General features: G+C 36.4%; 1 protein-coding gene across 2 annotated transcripts in view; it reads left to right on the top strand.

Annotated features, from left to right (window-relative positions):
* The first annotated feature begins 10943 nt into the window (after window positions 1-10943).
* The window catches only part of LOC111155289 (putative homeodomain transcription factor 2), a 93839-nt gene continuing 88238 nt past the window's right edge, over window positions 10944-16544 (top strand). For both annotated transcript variants that reach the window (XM_022515428.1, XM_022515427.1), the window contains exons 1-2: window positions 10944-10968; window positions 14742-14821. In XM_022515428.1, the coding sequence (XP_022371136.1) occupies window positions 14777-14821 (45 nt within the window). In that variant the 5' untranslated portion in view covers window positions 10944-10968; window positions 14742-14776. The remainder of the gene's footprint in view (window positions 10969-14741; window positions 14822-16544) is intronic.

A 16544-nucleotide genomic window follows, 5' to 3' on the forward strand; every position in this document is an offset into this window, starting at 1 on the left:
AAGCCCCCCCCCCCCCCCCCGATTTCATTTTTATTAATCCTGAGTTGATGATGTGGACATATTAATGATGGTGTTGCATAAAATAATGAGATTTGTTGACCAGTAGTATGTTGATCATTTTAAAAATGACTTGGTTTCTGACTATAGCTTGCTTATCTCATAAGAAGTATTCTGGTACATAAAAGCCATGAATCTTAGTTTTAAGTTGGCTGGAAAAGAAAACCCAAGGAACACAATTTGATTCTCATTTCTACTTTACCATTAACTCTCCATCTACCTTCTGAGAACTAAGCCCAGTCACTAAGTCCAATTATAGTTGATTCTTGGTTTTCACAGTGGTTGTGTTCTATAAGGCGGGACAAACATTGAATTAGTAAACATTGAAGCATAGCTTCAGGGGGAAATACAGGGTTAAATTCCTGTGAGCCACTGGTCACAATATTTTCATCAACTGATTAATACACAGCCTTGTTCTATATGTTTTACTGTTTAAAGACATCTTACTTAGTTTTGGTTTATTAACATTGAATTCATGGTGAACAGCACTGTAACTCATACATAAATGAAATTTATCTAACACACATTTTTCTTCATAAGGTATGTTAAAGCCTTCTTTTTAAAAATTTTTTTATTTAAATTCTATTTAGTTAACATATAATGTATCATTAGTTTCTGGGGTAGAATTTAGTGCTTTATCAGTGCTCATTCCATCAAGTGCCCTCCTTAATGCCCATCACCCAATTACACCATCCCCCTACCCACCTCTCCCCCAGCAACCCTCAGTTTGTTTCCTAAAGTTAAACATCTCTCATGGTTTGCCTCCCTCTCAGTATTCATCTTATTTTATTTTTCCTTCCCTCCCGCTATGGTTGTCTGTTTTGTTTCACATATGAGTGAAATCATACAGTATTTGTCTTTCTCTGACTGACTTTTTTAACTTAGCATAATACCTTCTATGGCTTTTTGAGTAATATTCCATTCTGTGTGTGTGTCTGTGTGCATACACACACACGCCCCTCATGTTTATCCGTCACCTATTGATGGACATCTGGGCTCTTTCCACATTTTGGCTATTGTGGACATTGCTGCTATAAACCTTTGGGGTGCATGTGCCTCTTTGGATCATGATGTTTTTATTGTTTGGATAAATAGTAGTGCAGTTGCTGTGTCATAGGGTAGTTCAGTTTTTAACTTTTTGAGGAACTTCCATACTGTTTTTCAGAGTGGCTGCACCAGTTTGCATTCCAACCAACAGTGTAGGAGGATTCCCTTTCTCCACATTCTCGGCAACATCTATTGTTCCCTGAGGTGTTAATTTTAGCCATTTTGACCAGTGTTAGGTGGTATCTCATTGTGGTTTTGATTTGTACTTCCCTGATGCCAAGTGATAGCATTTTTTATGTGTCTGTTAGCCATTTGTATGCCTTCTTTGGAGAAATGACTGTTCATGTCTTCAGCCCATTTCTTGATTAGATTTTTTGCCTTTTGGGTGTTGAATTGGTAAGTTCTTCATAGGTTTTGAGTACTAGGCTTTTATCTAATAAATCATTTGCAAGTATCTTCTCCCATTCTGCAGTTTGCCATTTAGTTTTGTCAACTGTTTGTTTGCCCTCCAAAAGCATTTTATCGTGATGAAGTCTCAATAGTTCATTTTTGCTTTTGTTTCTCTTGGCTTTGGTGATGTGTCTAGCAAGAAGTTGCTGTGGCCAAAGTTAAAGAGATTGCTGCCTGTGTTTTCCTCTCAAGGACTTCTTGCATTGGGAACACTAGACAGCACTCCAGCACTACCCTTGGGGGTCATTTTAAACAAATATCAGCAACAAAAAGCAAAAAATTGAAAAACTGTCACAAAGCAGACCACAAAAAGGAAACTTATTTATAGTTGAAAGCTATCTTAAGAAGATAGCATCATCTTGTTTGACATGAGCTGGAAACCTGCACATCAGGCATCTCAAGATTTTTGCTACTCTGTGCATGTCTGGAAACGATTAGGAAAGTACTGTGAGTCTGTGAGTATTGATTTTGAGCTTACAAATTAAAAATTAGATAGCAGGCAAATTTGCATATAGCAGAATCTGTGAATAATGAAGACTACATTAGGTAAGAGGTGGTTGTCCAAAATGTTAAATGAATGTTTTGGAAGATATTTACATAATGAAATCATATTAACGAACATTAGGATTCCAGTTTACTGAAACTGTAACTATTTGGAAATTGAAATCTAAAACTTGTAATTTTATCAAAGTTCTTCAGATATGTGTATTAAGAGTATAATTCTGGTGCCAGTTCCAATGTGTATGTTTTTCCCACACCACCAAGCAATTTTCCAGCATCAGCTGGGTATCCTATAATTCAGCTCAATTCTGGCACTATCACCTGGAGGTAACATTACATCCTGCCAGTTAAGGGCTGTGTTGTACGACACTGCTACCCACCCCGCATGCCAGTCACAAGTCAAGTTGTCACCAGTGCTTCTTACTTACCTATAAATTGGAGGTTCCTATGACCCCCTCCTGGAGTTCAGTTTATTTGCTAGAGCACCTCACAGTACTCAGAGAAACATTTTACTTACTAGATTACTGGTTTATTACAAAAAGGTGTAACAGGAACAGATAGATATGAGAAGCATAGGACATGATATGGAGAAAGGGCGCAGTTTCCATGCTGTCTGAGCACACCATTCTCCTCCAGTCTCCACATGTTCACCAACCTGGACCTCTCCAGATCATGTACTTTTGGGTTTTTATGGAGACTTGATTACATAGGCATGATTGATTAAATCATTGACCATTAGCAATTGAACTCAATCTCCAGCCGCTCTCTGCTCGCAGGAGGTTGGGGGATGGTGGGGGGTACTAGGACTGAATGTTCCAACCCTTTAATCACATGGTTGACTCCACTGGCAACTAGTACCCTATATAGGAGCTTTCCAAAAGTCACCTCATCAAAACAAACGACACCTTTGCCACTCTCCGTAGGACATTCAAAGGGTTTTAAGAGCTCTGGGCTGGTAATAGGAATGAAGACCGAACATAGATGACCCTTCAGCAGCAGGGGTTTGAATTCTGTGAGTCCACTTGTATGCGGATTTTTTTTTATAAATATGGTACTACAAATGTAATTTTTCTTCCTTACGATTTTCTTTTCTTTCTTTCTTTCTTTCTTTCTTTCTTTCTTTCTTTCTTTCTTTCTTTCTTTCTTTCTTTTTTTCTTTAAAGATTTTACTTATGTATTTGATAGAGATTGCAAGTAGGCAGAGAGAGGGAGAAGCAGGCTCTCTGCTCAGAGAGCCCGATTCGGGGCTTGATCCCAGGACCCTGAGATCATGACCTGAGCCGAAGGCAGAGGCTTATTAACCCACTGAGCCACCCAGGTGCCCCTCTTCCTTACGATTTTCTTAATAACATTTTCTTTTCTCTGGTTTCCTTTACTGTGGGAGTACAGTATATAATATGTATGACATACAGGATTTGTGTTCATTGGCTATTTATGTTATCAGTAAGGTTTTCAGTAAACTGCAGGCTATTAGTAAAGTGTTGGAGAAGTCAGAAGTCACATGTGGATTTTCAACTTTGCAAGGGATCTGTGCTCCAACCCTTGTGTTCAAGGTTCAGCTACATTTCTTGCTATGTATCAAAATATCACAAAGAGATGGTTGTACAAAGTTAAGGAAGAATAACCGCCCTAGAGCACCTTACCCACATTTTCCCTTTTCCAGAGGCAAGTACTTTCAACTTTTTTATTTGATAAATACCTGTCTTTGTAGAGATACACATATGGCTTTGTCATCTGCAGGAACATGGAGAAATAGTCATGCAGTGATACGCAGTGAGAGTGTGGATTTGCTGTTTTAATAGTTTTCAACTAGATCTACTGTTTTAATAGCTTTCAACTAGATCTCCCACTTCTAGTGGAACCTGTGCTACAGCCTTTGAGACTTTTGTTGGTTTTTATGGTGTAAATTGGGTTGATACTCTCTTTGATCCCATGTTGTCTTTTGCTGTCTCAGATCTGCTAGGTCAGTTACTAGTCCTGTATCTTATTTCAAGCTTCATTTTAATTTTTTTTTTCTTTATTCTCTCTGTGCTTATATGTGTATGCCTTTGCTATAGTTTCAGTTATATATCGTAAAGGAGTAAAGTTAGATGCCTGTGTTTAGTCTGCCTTTTTTTTCCCTGCTGGTTTGAAATACTTAAATCTAAAATTACTCTTTTAAGTAATTAAGTCATTTGAACACCACTGCTGATACGTTCTCACAATTTAATTTCCTGATGATTGTGGCATAGAAGAATCTGATACGACTTGTCAAGTAGGTCAGAACAGGGAGAAAGTTATTTTAGACAGAGAAAATAAGGCCAGGACTAGAAGGCAAGCATGAAAATGTATGGTACATTCAGAAGCCCACACGGCTAGATTGTAGGATATGTATATGGATGGCAGATTAGATAGGGTAGGTGAGAGGTTGTGCATGGGAGAAGATAAAGATAATGGATGCTGCTGATTGTAAAGGTGATAAATCTATGATTGGGTTGTTTAAAAAAAAAAAGGGGTCTTTGTCTACTGATTAAACTATTTTCTTAGGTAATGGGAAATCATTAGATAATTTTAAGGAGGAGATAGACATGATGAGGTCAGGAGTTTAGAAAGTGAGGAAGTAGTAAAAGACTTAAAATAGTCCTGGTAATAGATGATGTGGACTTGCACCAGGTCTCATAGTGGGCCAGGGAGGGGTTATATGAGAGGTGTTTTGGCAGTATGACAAGTAGACTATATTAATTTATTCCTTCATACTTACCAAATGGCTTCTGTGTGCCAGATACTGAACAGGTAGGTGGTGGTAGGAAAGGTAAAGAGACAAGAAAGATTATCTCAAGTTCCATGCTTGAACAGCAGATTGGGTAAATAGTAAAAGAAGAGTCAGTTTGAGGAGGGAAAATGCATTTTAGTTGGGGTTTTTTTCCCCTCCCTTGGAGGTACTCAAAACAGGTTCACAGAAGAGCTTAATTTATGGTCCTGTATTTTCTGTTTAGTATCTTGAATTTAGAAGAAGTGAAACTGGGTGTCTTCCCTTTACTTCCTCTGTCAGGAATAACAGAAGTAAAAGTGCAGCTGTTGTTAGTTTTGGTAAAAAACAAAACAAAAAATTCAGCTGAGTGATTTTGAAAATTCTGTTGGCTTTATTCAATGATTCATGAATTGGGTGGCATCCCATCTAGCAAATAGAAAGGAGCTCCAAAAAACTGACCAAATGGAATACTTTTATAGGCAGAAGGGGCAGAGACAAGGAAAGAAGAGATTATTTCATCTTTCTTTGGGGTATGGAAGGCGTCTATTAGGCAGATTACCTCACTAGTGCTGAACAGGAAGTTCCAGATTCACTGGTTTAAGGTTACATTTCTAGGAGGGGTTGAAGTTGCAGTTAGGTTAGGTAGTAAGTCTTGGTTTGCTGACGTGGGGGTTAGCACAAGTGACTCCATTTTAAGCTTGTCTTTTGTTGTTGTTGTTAACATTTTACAACTGTATCTTAGAATATTTAAGTTTTACTTTTCAGTTGAGCCAGTAATTTAAAAGAATACATTTAGCACTTGAAATAGCAGGGTTTTTCTTCACTAAGAAAGAAAGGAAGAGTAGGTGGGGAGAAGAGGGCAAAAATTAGAATAGAAAAGGAAAAAAAGGGGTATGTGCAACTTTATGCCAAATACTTCAAAAACTAGAAGCCAAGGAAGGAATGAGGAGATACTCGGTGTATAGGACAAGCTTTGTAATCTCAATCCCATATTCCAGAAGCCAGACTAAGGAAAGACAGGCCTACAAAACAGTGAGCATGCTCACCAATACTCTCCAGGAGGCAGAGCTAAGAGGTGAGTAGGAAGCAAAAAGTCAAGGAAAAATTCTTGAGAAGATCCTACATACTAAAGCTGAACTTCACAGAGTGAGAGAAAATTGCCATTTTGAATTATGCTTTGATTATGGGCAAGAGCCAAAGCTGATGAAGGTACAATACAGGACACTTAATGAAATTTTAGCAGTGGCCATACTCAATCCAAGCTTAGGTCTCCCTTTTCCTATTTCCTGCATCTCTGGGCTATAGAAAAATAGATTTAAAAGCAGTATCCAGTTCTCAAACTGAAGATTGTGTGTATGTATGCATACACATACACACATGTGAGTATAGAAATAAAAATGGTTCCCGCTAAGGTGAGAAGGGTGTTAAGGTTGTCAAGCAGAACCTGTTGGATGTCAGAATAAGCGGGAGCTCAGTGTTGGCTTCCCTATGTTAAACACGATCAAGATTTAAATAAAAAAAGAAAGCATGGCAGCTCTATAGATATGTCACAGGAAAGAAATGACCATGAAAAGACTGTCCTGCATCAGAATAAAGTGTATCCCTGAAATAGAGATTATAACAAATGAAAAAGGAAAAACTACTCAGAAATATAATACAAAAATTTCTGAAGTGAAACATACATTTGCAAGTTGAAAGGCACTACCAGGAAATTTTTTTTAAAATGCTTAAAATTGACTATATCCCAATTGTTAGTAACTTCAAAAATGAGAGAACTATTTTGGCATCCTGGCCAAAAAGAGAACATGACCTACAGAAGTGGGACAGAAATTTAGCAGGCTGTAGACTCCTCAAATATGGTCAATTCGAGGAGACAACAGAACAGTGTTTACAAAGTTTTGTTGGGAGAAAAGGGTGACACAAAAGTATGCCCAACAGTATCTTTTAAATTTGGTTGGCTGCTAATAACCGTAGCTGCTGTCAGTCAGTCATATGATTTATATCGAAGTGATCTTTGAAAGGTGCTTATTATTATTATTTTTTTTTTAGGATTTTATTTATTTCACAGAGTGCACGCTCAAGTAGGGGGGGGCAGCAGGCAGAGGAAGAGGGAGAAGTGGACTACCTGCTGGGATCATGACCTGAGCCAAAGGCAGACGCTTAACCAACTGAGCCACCCAGATGCCCCTGAAAGACACATATTTTAATTCAGTATACGTTTGTTCAGTTTTGACAAATGCATATACTCTGTAACCCACCTCTGCTTTTAAATATTGACAGTGTGTTTATGGCTTCTAAACTTGTATCGCCATCCCTCATCTTTATCTCTGGCTTCAGACTCTTCTTGCTACCTATTTGACTTTTTTATTTTAACGTCTAGTCACTTTAACAGGTATAACATTTTTGTATGTACTCTCATAAACATTTTTTTAAAAATGTGTGGCCATCTCAGAAAATGGCTGAAGCCAAAAACCTAGATAATTCTTTCTAATCCCTTTCCCCAACCTGCCTATCCTAGTCCATTACCAGATCTTGTTGATTTTACCCATAAGTAAAACAGAACTGCCCACTTAGTGCCATCTCTACTGATTACACCTGAGCCCAATATATTGTTATCTTCTGCATGGGACTGAGACTTTCTTAACTAGCCTCACTGCTTCCAGTCTTAGCTCTTTAGTTCATTCTGTTCTCTATATAGCTGTCAGAGTGGTCTTTGCAAGATAGAACATCACTGCTTTCTAGAATCACTTCAGTAACTTTCTGTCTTTATAATAAAATTGTTTGCTATGGTACCTGTGACCCCATAGCCCTTAACCCTCTTCCGTACTTCATCTTGAAGCACTGTCACTTAAGTTCATTATACTTGTGTCACGTTGCCTTCCTTTCTGTTCCTTAAAAATACTAAGGTCAGGGTGCCTGGGTGGCTCAGTCGTTAAGCATCTACCTTGGGCTCAGGTCACGATCCCAGGGTCCTGCAGTGGAGTCCCGCATAGGGCTCCCTGCTCAGCGGGGAGCCTGCTTCTCCCACTCCTACTCCCCCTGCTTGTGTTCCCTGTCTCTCTCTCTTTTTGTGTGTGTCAAATAAATCTTAAAAAAAAAAAAAAAATACCAAGGTCGTTCCCACTGCAAAGTCTTTGTGTTTGCTCCTCCCTCTGCCCTCCCTCAATTCTTCACGGAGTTGGCTGTTCTCATCCTTCAGATCTCAATTTACAAGTCATCTCACAGGGGCTTCTTTGACCATTCTTTTCGAAAGTTCTCCACTCTATCCCAGTCATCTCTCCTTATGTCCCTCAGGGCACTTCTTCAGCACAAAATTATCTTGTTTTTCATTTTCTATCTTTTCTCTTTACAATGTAAGTTGCATCATGGCAGGGACCTTGTTTCTTGTTCGCTGTTGTATTCTCTGTGCCTAGAATAGTCCAGTATTAGTAAGTGTTTGTAAATATGTATTTTTATTAAATGATCAGACACTGGATTAACTATCTCTGAAGTAATGATTTTCAGATTTTATTCATAGCATTTTTGATGAGGTACAGTTAGCATTTTTAATCTCTAAATAAAATCATTTTTAAGATTTTTAAATCTTTAAGCCATTTGAGTATTACTTAGTGCATTATTATTTTGATAAAGAGTCCTGGACCACTTATATAGTTAATGTTTCTACTAGAGGCCAGTAATAACATATCCATATTTGAATGGAGCCTGGTTGGCTGATGGTAAAAATTTCTTGGGAGTAAATGAGGAATTTAAACCTAATTTTAGTGAATTAGAAGTATTTGATATTTCCAAGTGGCACAACAGTTAAATAAAAGTATTAAATATTTTAAAAAAACAACACAAAAGAATGCTTAAGAAATAGTAGACATGTTGTGGTTATATGCTAAGGTTAAAAAACCCTGAAGTTTACAGAGTTGCATTAAAGGACATATAGGATGGGTTAGTTGTACCCATCAGGAAGTTCATGGCTGTCTTTGTGGGTACCATTAAGATTAGAACTCTAGAGAATCTCTTAAATTTCACAATAACCCAAAAATGTTTTTGTCCATGCAGCTTTAGAGAGAAGTTAATTGCCTGTAATTTTCCTTCTTAGATTAAGTTTTATCCTCTAGCCCAGAATACAAACACTATGCATTGGTGCCATGCAGGAAAATAAAAATTATAAATATTCTTTTTACGAACTGGTTGGTATAAGAGGAAATGCGTAGCTCTTTGTATTAGATCTCATTTTGCTTTTCATTCTTCTAAGATCGAAAACAACTTTAAACATGTAGTATGTGGTGTTTATTCTTCACAACATTTCCGTGAAATCATATTCTCATTTCAGCTTAAAAATGTTCTAAGAAGTTGTAACACTTTATAGGTCACATGATTAGAAAGTTGCAGCCTAGAAACTAGATTTCCTTCTGCCTATACCAAGTTACCTCTACCAGAGTTTCACTGTCTTTGGTATCAGCATAAAAATTTTGATTTGACCGTTAGCATTTATTATCTTTTTAAGGGCAGAAGCACTTTGTTCCTGGTTTCTGACGTAAAAAAATTGGTTATTTTAGCTGTGGAGGAAGCAATTGAGTTATATTTAATTACAGCATTTGGAAATGAAGTTAGGCTAGACGTGGCAGGTTTGACTTCCAACTCTTTTTCATTGTACTTTTTAAATCTACAAATAGTTATGTATTGGTTGAGTGACATGTCAGTAAAAATCTGCCATACTTATTATACTTCACCATAGTTTTATACCTCTTAGTGTTAGGAAAGAGTATGTTTTTGTGTTTATGCGCATGGCGGTTGTAGTACAAAAGTTGGAGCAGGTAGAATTTTCAGTTCTGGTTGTTAAATTGGTTCATCTGTGAGGGTGTTTTGGCTAGCAGTTTTTAAATTTGTTTTGTGTTTAATATGTACCAAAAAGCTATAGGAGAATTCAGAGATAACGAAGACATTGGACTTCTCTAAAAAAATTTCTGGTTGGGATGGGAGCACCTATCAACAAGTACATAAAAAACAAAACAATATATTAAGTATAATGGGAACCTAGAAGAGGAAAAGCAATCTTTAATGGAAGAATTTGGGAGAAACTCATAGAGAAAGTGGAATTTAGGAGGCCTTCTGGAAATCCCCGGTGTTTTGGAAAGAGGTGTTAATTTGGGTACAGAGGTAGCACAGTGTAGAATATGTAGTGTGGTTGAAACAGGATTTATGAGAAGATGGTAGCAGTAATATTGGTAAGTAGGTTAGGGTGAGATTTTAGAAGGTTTGAGTATAATTCTATAGGGTAGTTGGTCTAAATGGTTTTCTAAAGGCAGTAGGGAGTGATCTAAGGTTGTCGAACAGAATACTGAGATCAGGACTTAAGGAGATTTACATAAACTACCTTTTAAAAATAACCTTTGTTCCATTTTGTCTAAACATGGTTTTTGCTATGTCAACTTCTATATATGTAATATTGGTTTAACTAATAGTAGTGTTTTTTGGGTGAGTTAGTAAAGGAATTCAGAGAAACTCCTGTACATTATTGGAATTGTTAGTTGTGTAGCCTTTCTTGGTTTGTGGAGTGTTCGGCTAGATGGCAAACATTCTCTCTTTTTTTTTTTTTTTTTTTAAGATTTTATTTATTTATTTGACAGAGAGAGATATCACAAGTAGGCGGAGAAGCAGGCAGAGAGAGAGAGAGGAGGAAGCAGGCTCCTTACCGAGCAGAGAGCCCGATTCGGGGCTGATCCCAGAACACTGGGATCATGACCCGAGCTGAAGGCAGAGGCTTTAACCCACTGAGCCACCTGGGCGCCCCGGCAAACATTCTCTTAAGTTCTCTAAGGAACTCAGAAACTTACTCAAAAGCACATAGCATTTAGCGTCACAACTTGGATCTAGAACCCAGTTCTCCTGATGGCTTAGTCATAGCTTTTTCTCTGCTCTACTTCCTCTACTGCGTATTTTAATGTCCTGGAGGATTAGAGTCACGAAGGAGGAAAGACTCCTTTTTTTTTTTTAACTTTAGGACGTTTATATATAATCAAATGACTTGTGGCTATATTGCTTTTCATATTTATTTGTTTATTTACTTAAGATTTATTTATTTATTCGACAGAGTGCACAAGCAGGGGGAGCAGCAGACTGAGGGAGAGGGAGAAGCAGACTCACTGCTGAGCAGAGAGTATCCTGGGATCCTGACCTGAGCTACCCAGGTGCCCCTCATTTTTATTTAAATACCAGATGTCATAGTACAGATCAGTGCTGGGAGAGCCATCAGGGTTCAACACTTTTTGTCCAAGTCAACACTAGTAGGAAGCTTCATCTTGGAGTAAGTAGGATTTGAACTGACTTAAAAGGATGGATGAGTGGAGAAAAGGAATGAGAGTGACGTCAGGGACTGGTGTAATTTGTTTCTGAGCACAGTAAGAGTCGTAATTAGAACAGAAAAATTTGTTTCAGAATAATGAGAGAAATGCATTGTAACACGTAGTATTTGATAGACTGCCTTTTTTCTAACATAGGGAATGGTTAAAAACCTGACCATTTCTTTGGCTACAAAGAGCACCCCTGGGCATTACTATATTTGATAGTGAGATTTCATAAAGGCAGACTTAACATACGATTTCCTCATTGTCCTCCTTTTCCTTCACCCGGGCTTTTGACATCATAAATGCATTTTGTGTGGTCCTTGACATGGTGTAAAGAGTAATTTCAGATGTTTTGACAAGGTGTAGCAATTAAAGCAGTGTTAAGGAGAGAATTAGCTCAGAGTAACTGTCTATACCAAGATTTAAATGTTGTGCCTATAGTTAGCTCTGTGGTTTTATAATTGGATTATTTCTATCTTAATACCCATCCTTCTGTCAGATCAGATGGTCAGAAAAGATTAAGATTCTCAATTCAAGGTACCCAGTAAGCTTTCTATGCTCCTTTTTTTTTTCCCCTGTAAATTAACTTTAATGTCATAACTTAGCATTAAAACTGTTGGCTTGAACTGTCATGACAATAGAGACTATAAACCTGTATTCCTGGACTGCCAGAATCAAAGAAGTTAGAAAGGCTTTGGAAATAATCTTAATTATTCATGAAATCATTTGTTGACTTATTCTTGTTATTTATATTCATGTGAAATTTGGGTGTCTTTGGGTGTACTTTGTCAGATGTCTGATTCAGAACTCTATCTCAGCATGCTGTAAAACCTGTTTTAAAAATAGGTATGAGCCACTTGTGTCACTGAAAGGTTGTTGACACAATGGAAAAACTATTAAGTGAGTTTGCAGAGCAAACCTTGCCATTACTGAAGACTTGTGTTGTTTTTTTTTTTAATAGAATTTTACTTCCATAGATCCAAATAAATAAAATGTGTGTAACATTCCATATACCTTGTGTCCTGTTATAATTGATTTTCAAAATTTATTTCTGAGTGTAGCTTGGTATAAACCAAAGTATATTAAAAATTATCTTAAAAGATAATAAAAGATCGGGGCGCCTGGGTGGCTCAGTGGGTTAAAGCCTCTGCCTTCGGCTCAGGTCATGATCCCAGAGTCCCGGGATTGAGCCCCACATCGGGCTCTCTGCTCAGCAGGGAGCCTGCTTCCTCCTCTCTCTCTCTCTCTCTGCCTACTTGTGATCTCTGTCAAATAAATAAATAAAATCTTTAAAAAAAATTTATAAAAACGATAATAAAAGATCATTTTATTTGAAAGAGACAATGTTTTCCTCACTTTCATTGAAGCTTTTTAAAGAAAAATTATTGGTACTTACAAGTAACCACTTAACTATTCCCCAAATAGGTTAAATATCCCATACATTTAATAGATGGAGTGAATAAAAAATCCTTTCACATTTTGTATATGAAATGCATGTTATTTATGCTCTTGGGGGCTTAGGAGAAAGGATCTTTATCTTAGTAGATAATCTGGAATTTTTGTCAGTAAGGATTGGGTGATGTGAAGGGAGGGTATAGTGAAAAGTTGATGTTCTCATAGCTTTTGTACCTTTTTTGTAGTGCATTTGGCAAGGGTGGGGGGCAGGAGAGGGGAGAAGGAGAGTTCTAACCAGTTTGGAAAATATGTGTCTTGACAAGCATGCATCTCGACAAATATAATGAAGGTGTAATGTTGTCACAAATAGTCCTATAGCAGAATCAATGAAATGTGTTAAAACTGATGAATTACCCCCAGACGTCTCCAGGACAGAAAAACCAAAATGGAAGATTTTAAGTCAGTAGAGAAAAGCTTCCCCAAAAACCCTGGTGGGAGAAATGAAAGAAGCCACACCTGACTGAGAAACTTCAGTGGAGGTGAACTTGGAAATCTCTAAATACGCCATGTGCATATAGTTGGGAATTGACATTGTGATTTTATGATAGTCTGGTAGCTATTTTTATTTTACATGTCAACAAAAAATGATTGCATGTGTTCCTTTTCTGAACTGTTTGCAATGTTTTAAAAAGGGAGTACGAATACTTCCAAGTTCCTGGCTTGCAGAATTTTTAATAAATAAATAATAACAAAAAAATTAATAGTAACAATAATTATAATTGAACAACTGCTGTATATCCTGGACTGTGGTAGGCATTTTAGGTATGATATCTCATCAGTTACAGAAACCCTCCAGGGGATGAATAGGTAGTTATTCCTGTTGTACAAGTGAAAGAAATTGACATTGAAGATGTCATTTAATCTCTCTAATATTACATATACTGGATAGTATTTGAATCCAGGTCTTTGACTCTATGCTTCTTCTGTGACAAATGCCAGGAAATTTGTCAGGAATTTCAAAACCTCGCTTGCTTGAATTTTGTCAAAGACAGAATTATTATCTTAGGAAAAGCAATAAAACAATCTGGTTCATAACACTGTCAAAAATATAGACTTCAAATAAATTCTGACTTAAATTTTATTTTAGAAATTGATCGTCTAAACATTTGACCTTCCTGATAGTAATTTTCTTTATATTTGAATCCTAATATGCGTCTGAGAATGATTTATAAATCTCTGGCATTCTGTGGACTCTGGGCAAACTCTGAAGCGGTAGCATCTAGCTGTACAGTAGCAGATCTGCGCATGCTAGAATCAGCTCATTATGGTGTGTTACTCCCAGGTTTGTCTCTAAAATCCTCTGTGGCCTTGGATGATCCTGGTTTGTAATGAGTTCTGAGGCACATGTCTGTGTTTGAACCTGTTTAGGCTCATCCTTAACTCCATACCAGAGGCACCCTCCGTGCCAGCCTGGTCTTATGACTATTGAAGTCGTCCAGAGTTAACTGGAATCAGCCTGGAATTAATTCTCTCCTGGGCTAAGGAACCATTAGGTTTAGTATGCAAAACTGTTTTAGGCAAACACGAACAAGATGCTTATGAAATGGTCTGTGGTAAACTTCTAAATATTAGCAAAATTGTGATATCTGAAAAGTCTTCATAATAATTTTTCCTGTGTAATTAATTCTAATCTTGGTTTAGTATTTAACATAATTAAGTTTTTCCAGTTACTTGATTTTAGTTCAAATTGGTGTTTACTAAGTGCCAGGGAATATTAAATAGGATTATAAATTTTGGCATCTTTATCAAGCCATCCTTTAGCAACAGCAACTGGCATTAGTTCCCAGGTGGGAACTATAGCAAAACTGATCTGATACTGAGTGAATGAATTGCTTTCTATCATACGTGAATTTTTAAATGAAGAATTTCCCGTATAACCTGGGAAATTCTGATATTTATTTAAAAGGCTTATTTTACAAAATCCACCAGGTTAGAAAATTCAGGTGTTATATTCACATAGAAAGATCCTTTTATTATGGCAACTGATTTTTGTTTACCTAAGAAGAACCTGTTGCTAAAATAGTAATGAGGAAGGATGTAATATAAGTATAGTTATACACCCCTTGCTCTGCAAGTAACCAGAGTGCTATGTACGCATGTTGTTCAGTCTCCTTTTGGAAGGTGGAAGTAAAGTTGTCTGTGTGTTTTTCTCTCTTGCACAGCCTAAAATGACGAATGTGTGATTGCAGTGGAATAAATGGCGTCCAAAGTCACAGATGCTATAGTCTGGTATCAAAAGAAGGTAAGTTCATAGTCAAAGTTTTCAACCTCTTAAATATTCTTATTCTAAAAATGTGTACTTTTTCTTTTGGTGCTATGGAGTTAGGTAAAATATTACCCGAAATAATGACAAATAGATTTCAGGAACTTTCAAGTGGAAGGGGGAGCAATTTGGTTTTCCTGGCGCTAATTTTACTTCTAAAGAAGTTAGAAAGATGATGCTTAACAATGTTTTTCTCTCTTCCCTTTATTCCACATTATTAAAGTAGCTAGATGAATTATTTTCAGCTATAATATAAGCCAAATTTCCAGGATTCTGAATATAAATAACATTTTCTAAAAGCATTAAATTTTTCTTGGGTTAATTTCTTTTTAAAGCTAGATTAGCAGAGCTGTTATAATTTTATAGCTGTTTTATATTGAGAAACTATAGTCTTACTCTGTTTCTTGTAAGTTGCAGTTCAACAGCTGAATCTTTTCAGTGAAATAAACCTTTGAGGACTCTATTTTTCAAACCAAAATATTAAAATGTTAATTTTGATATTTTAGGATTAGTTGTCGTAACTACTTAACTAGCTGTGTCATCCTATGTTTCAAAATAAACTTTGCCAAAGTAATTTTTTATGAAGTGAAAGAGAATAAATGCCTTTTTTGAAAAAACAGTATTTATTGCACTTGTGCAGGAGAGTTTACTCCTAAAGAGTGTTGTTTACACTCTTTAAGATTTATGTTGTTTTATGTAGTATTTTCAATTTTTAGTGTATATAGTGAATTTTATTTCTTTTCATATTTTAAAACATTTTTGATGCCTTATTCTTCAGGTCCCTGTTCACAAAATATAGTTATTTATATATTGAAAGCTTTTCTGATGGGGGTAAAATCAGACAGTTTGTAAATTTAGTTGAATTGGAAGTGATAATTAGAGTGCTTTAAAGATTAAACCTAAGAATATAGTCTGTCTTTGGATGTGTTATTTCTTTTCTGTGTAGAACATGCCACAGATACACACTATTACATTTCATACAAGGTACTGATTTGGAAGTACGGACGTTGATCATACTATTAATTTAGTCTTTTGTAGTTCTATGTTAGTGTCGTCTTTGCCTTTAAACTTCCAATCTCCTTAAAAGTGAATTAAATAAAACTAAAAATTATTTTGTATTTCCTGCATAGGTCTTTGAAAGCTTTTCTCTTATTAATGTCTACTTACAAGAGTTAGTAATGTTTCTTGAACATCTTATCTATTTGGCTTTTTATGTTAAACATTTTGAACTTCACTGAGGATCATTTGTAGAACGTACTAGATTGACCTTTCTTGGTAACAAAGGGTTTGAAATACTATACTTGCATTCAGTTAGCACACTAATACCCTTCTTATCTGAGGGTCATTTACCTAGTAGTTCTGGATATGTGCAACCAAAAAAATTCTCCAGAGCAACCATCACAAATGTCACAAATTATATCTAGCAAATGTAATCATGCATTTTATGGTAGTGAGTCACCAGAACCATTAACCAGATTTTTATTTGTTCTGTTCTTTAATATTGCTTTTAAATTTAATTTTCTTGAAGAAATACATGTGAATACTTTGAAAGATTAGTGTTTTAAGGCCTGTTTTAAAAAAAACAAAAACGAAAACAGCCACTAATACTATGTTTCTCTGCCTTTATCCAACCTCTGAGTTCTGCTCCCCAGAGGCAATTACTTTAAATTCTTTATAGCTTAACCAAAGTTCTACTACTCCT

Source organism: Enhydra lutris, unplaced genomic scaffold (genome assembly GCF_002288905.1).
Source record: "Enhydra lutris kenyoni isolate GAN:26980312 unplaced genomic scaffold, ASM228890v2 scaffoldscaffold40, whole genome shotgun sequence".
Lineage (NCBI taxonomy): Eukaryota > Metazoa > Chordata > Mammalia > Carnivora > Mustelidae > Enhydra > Enhydra lutris.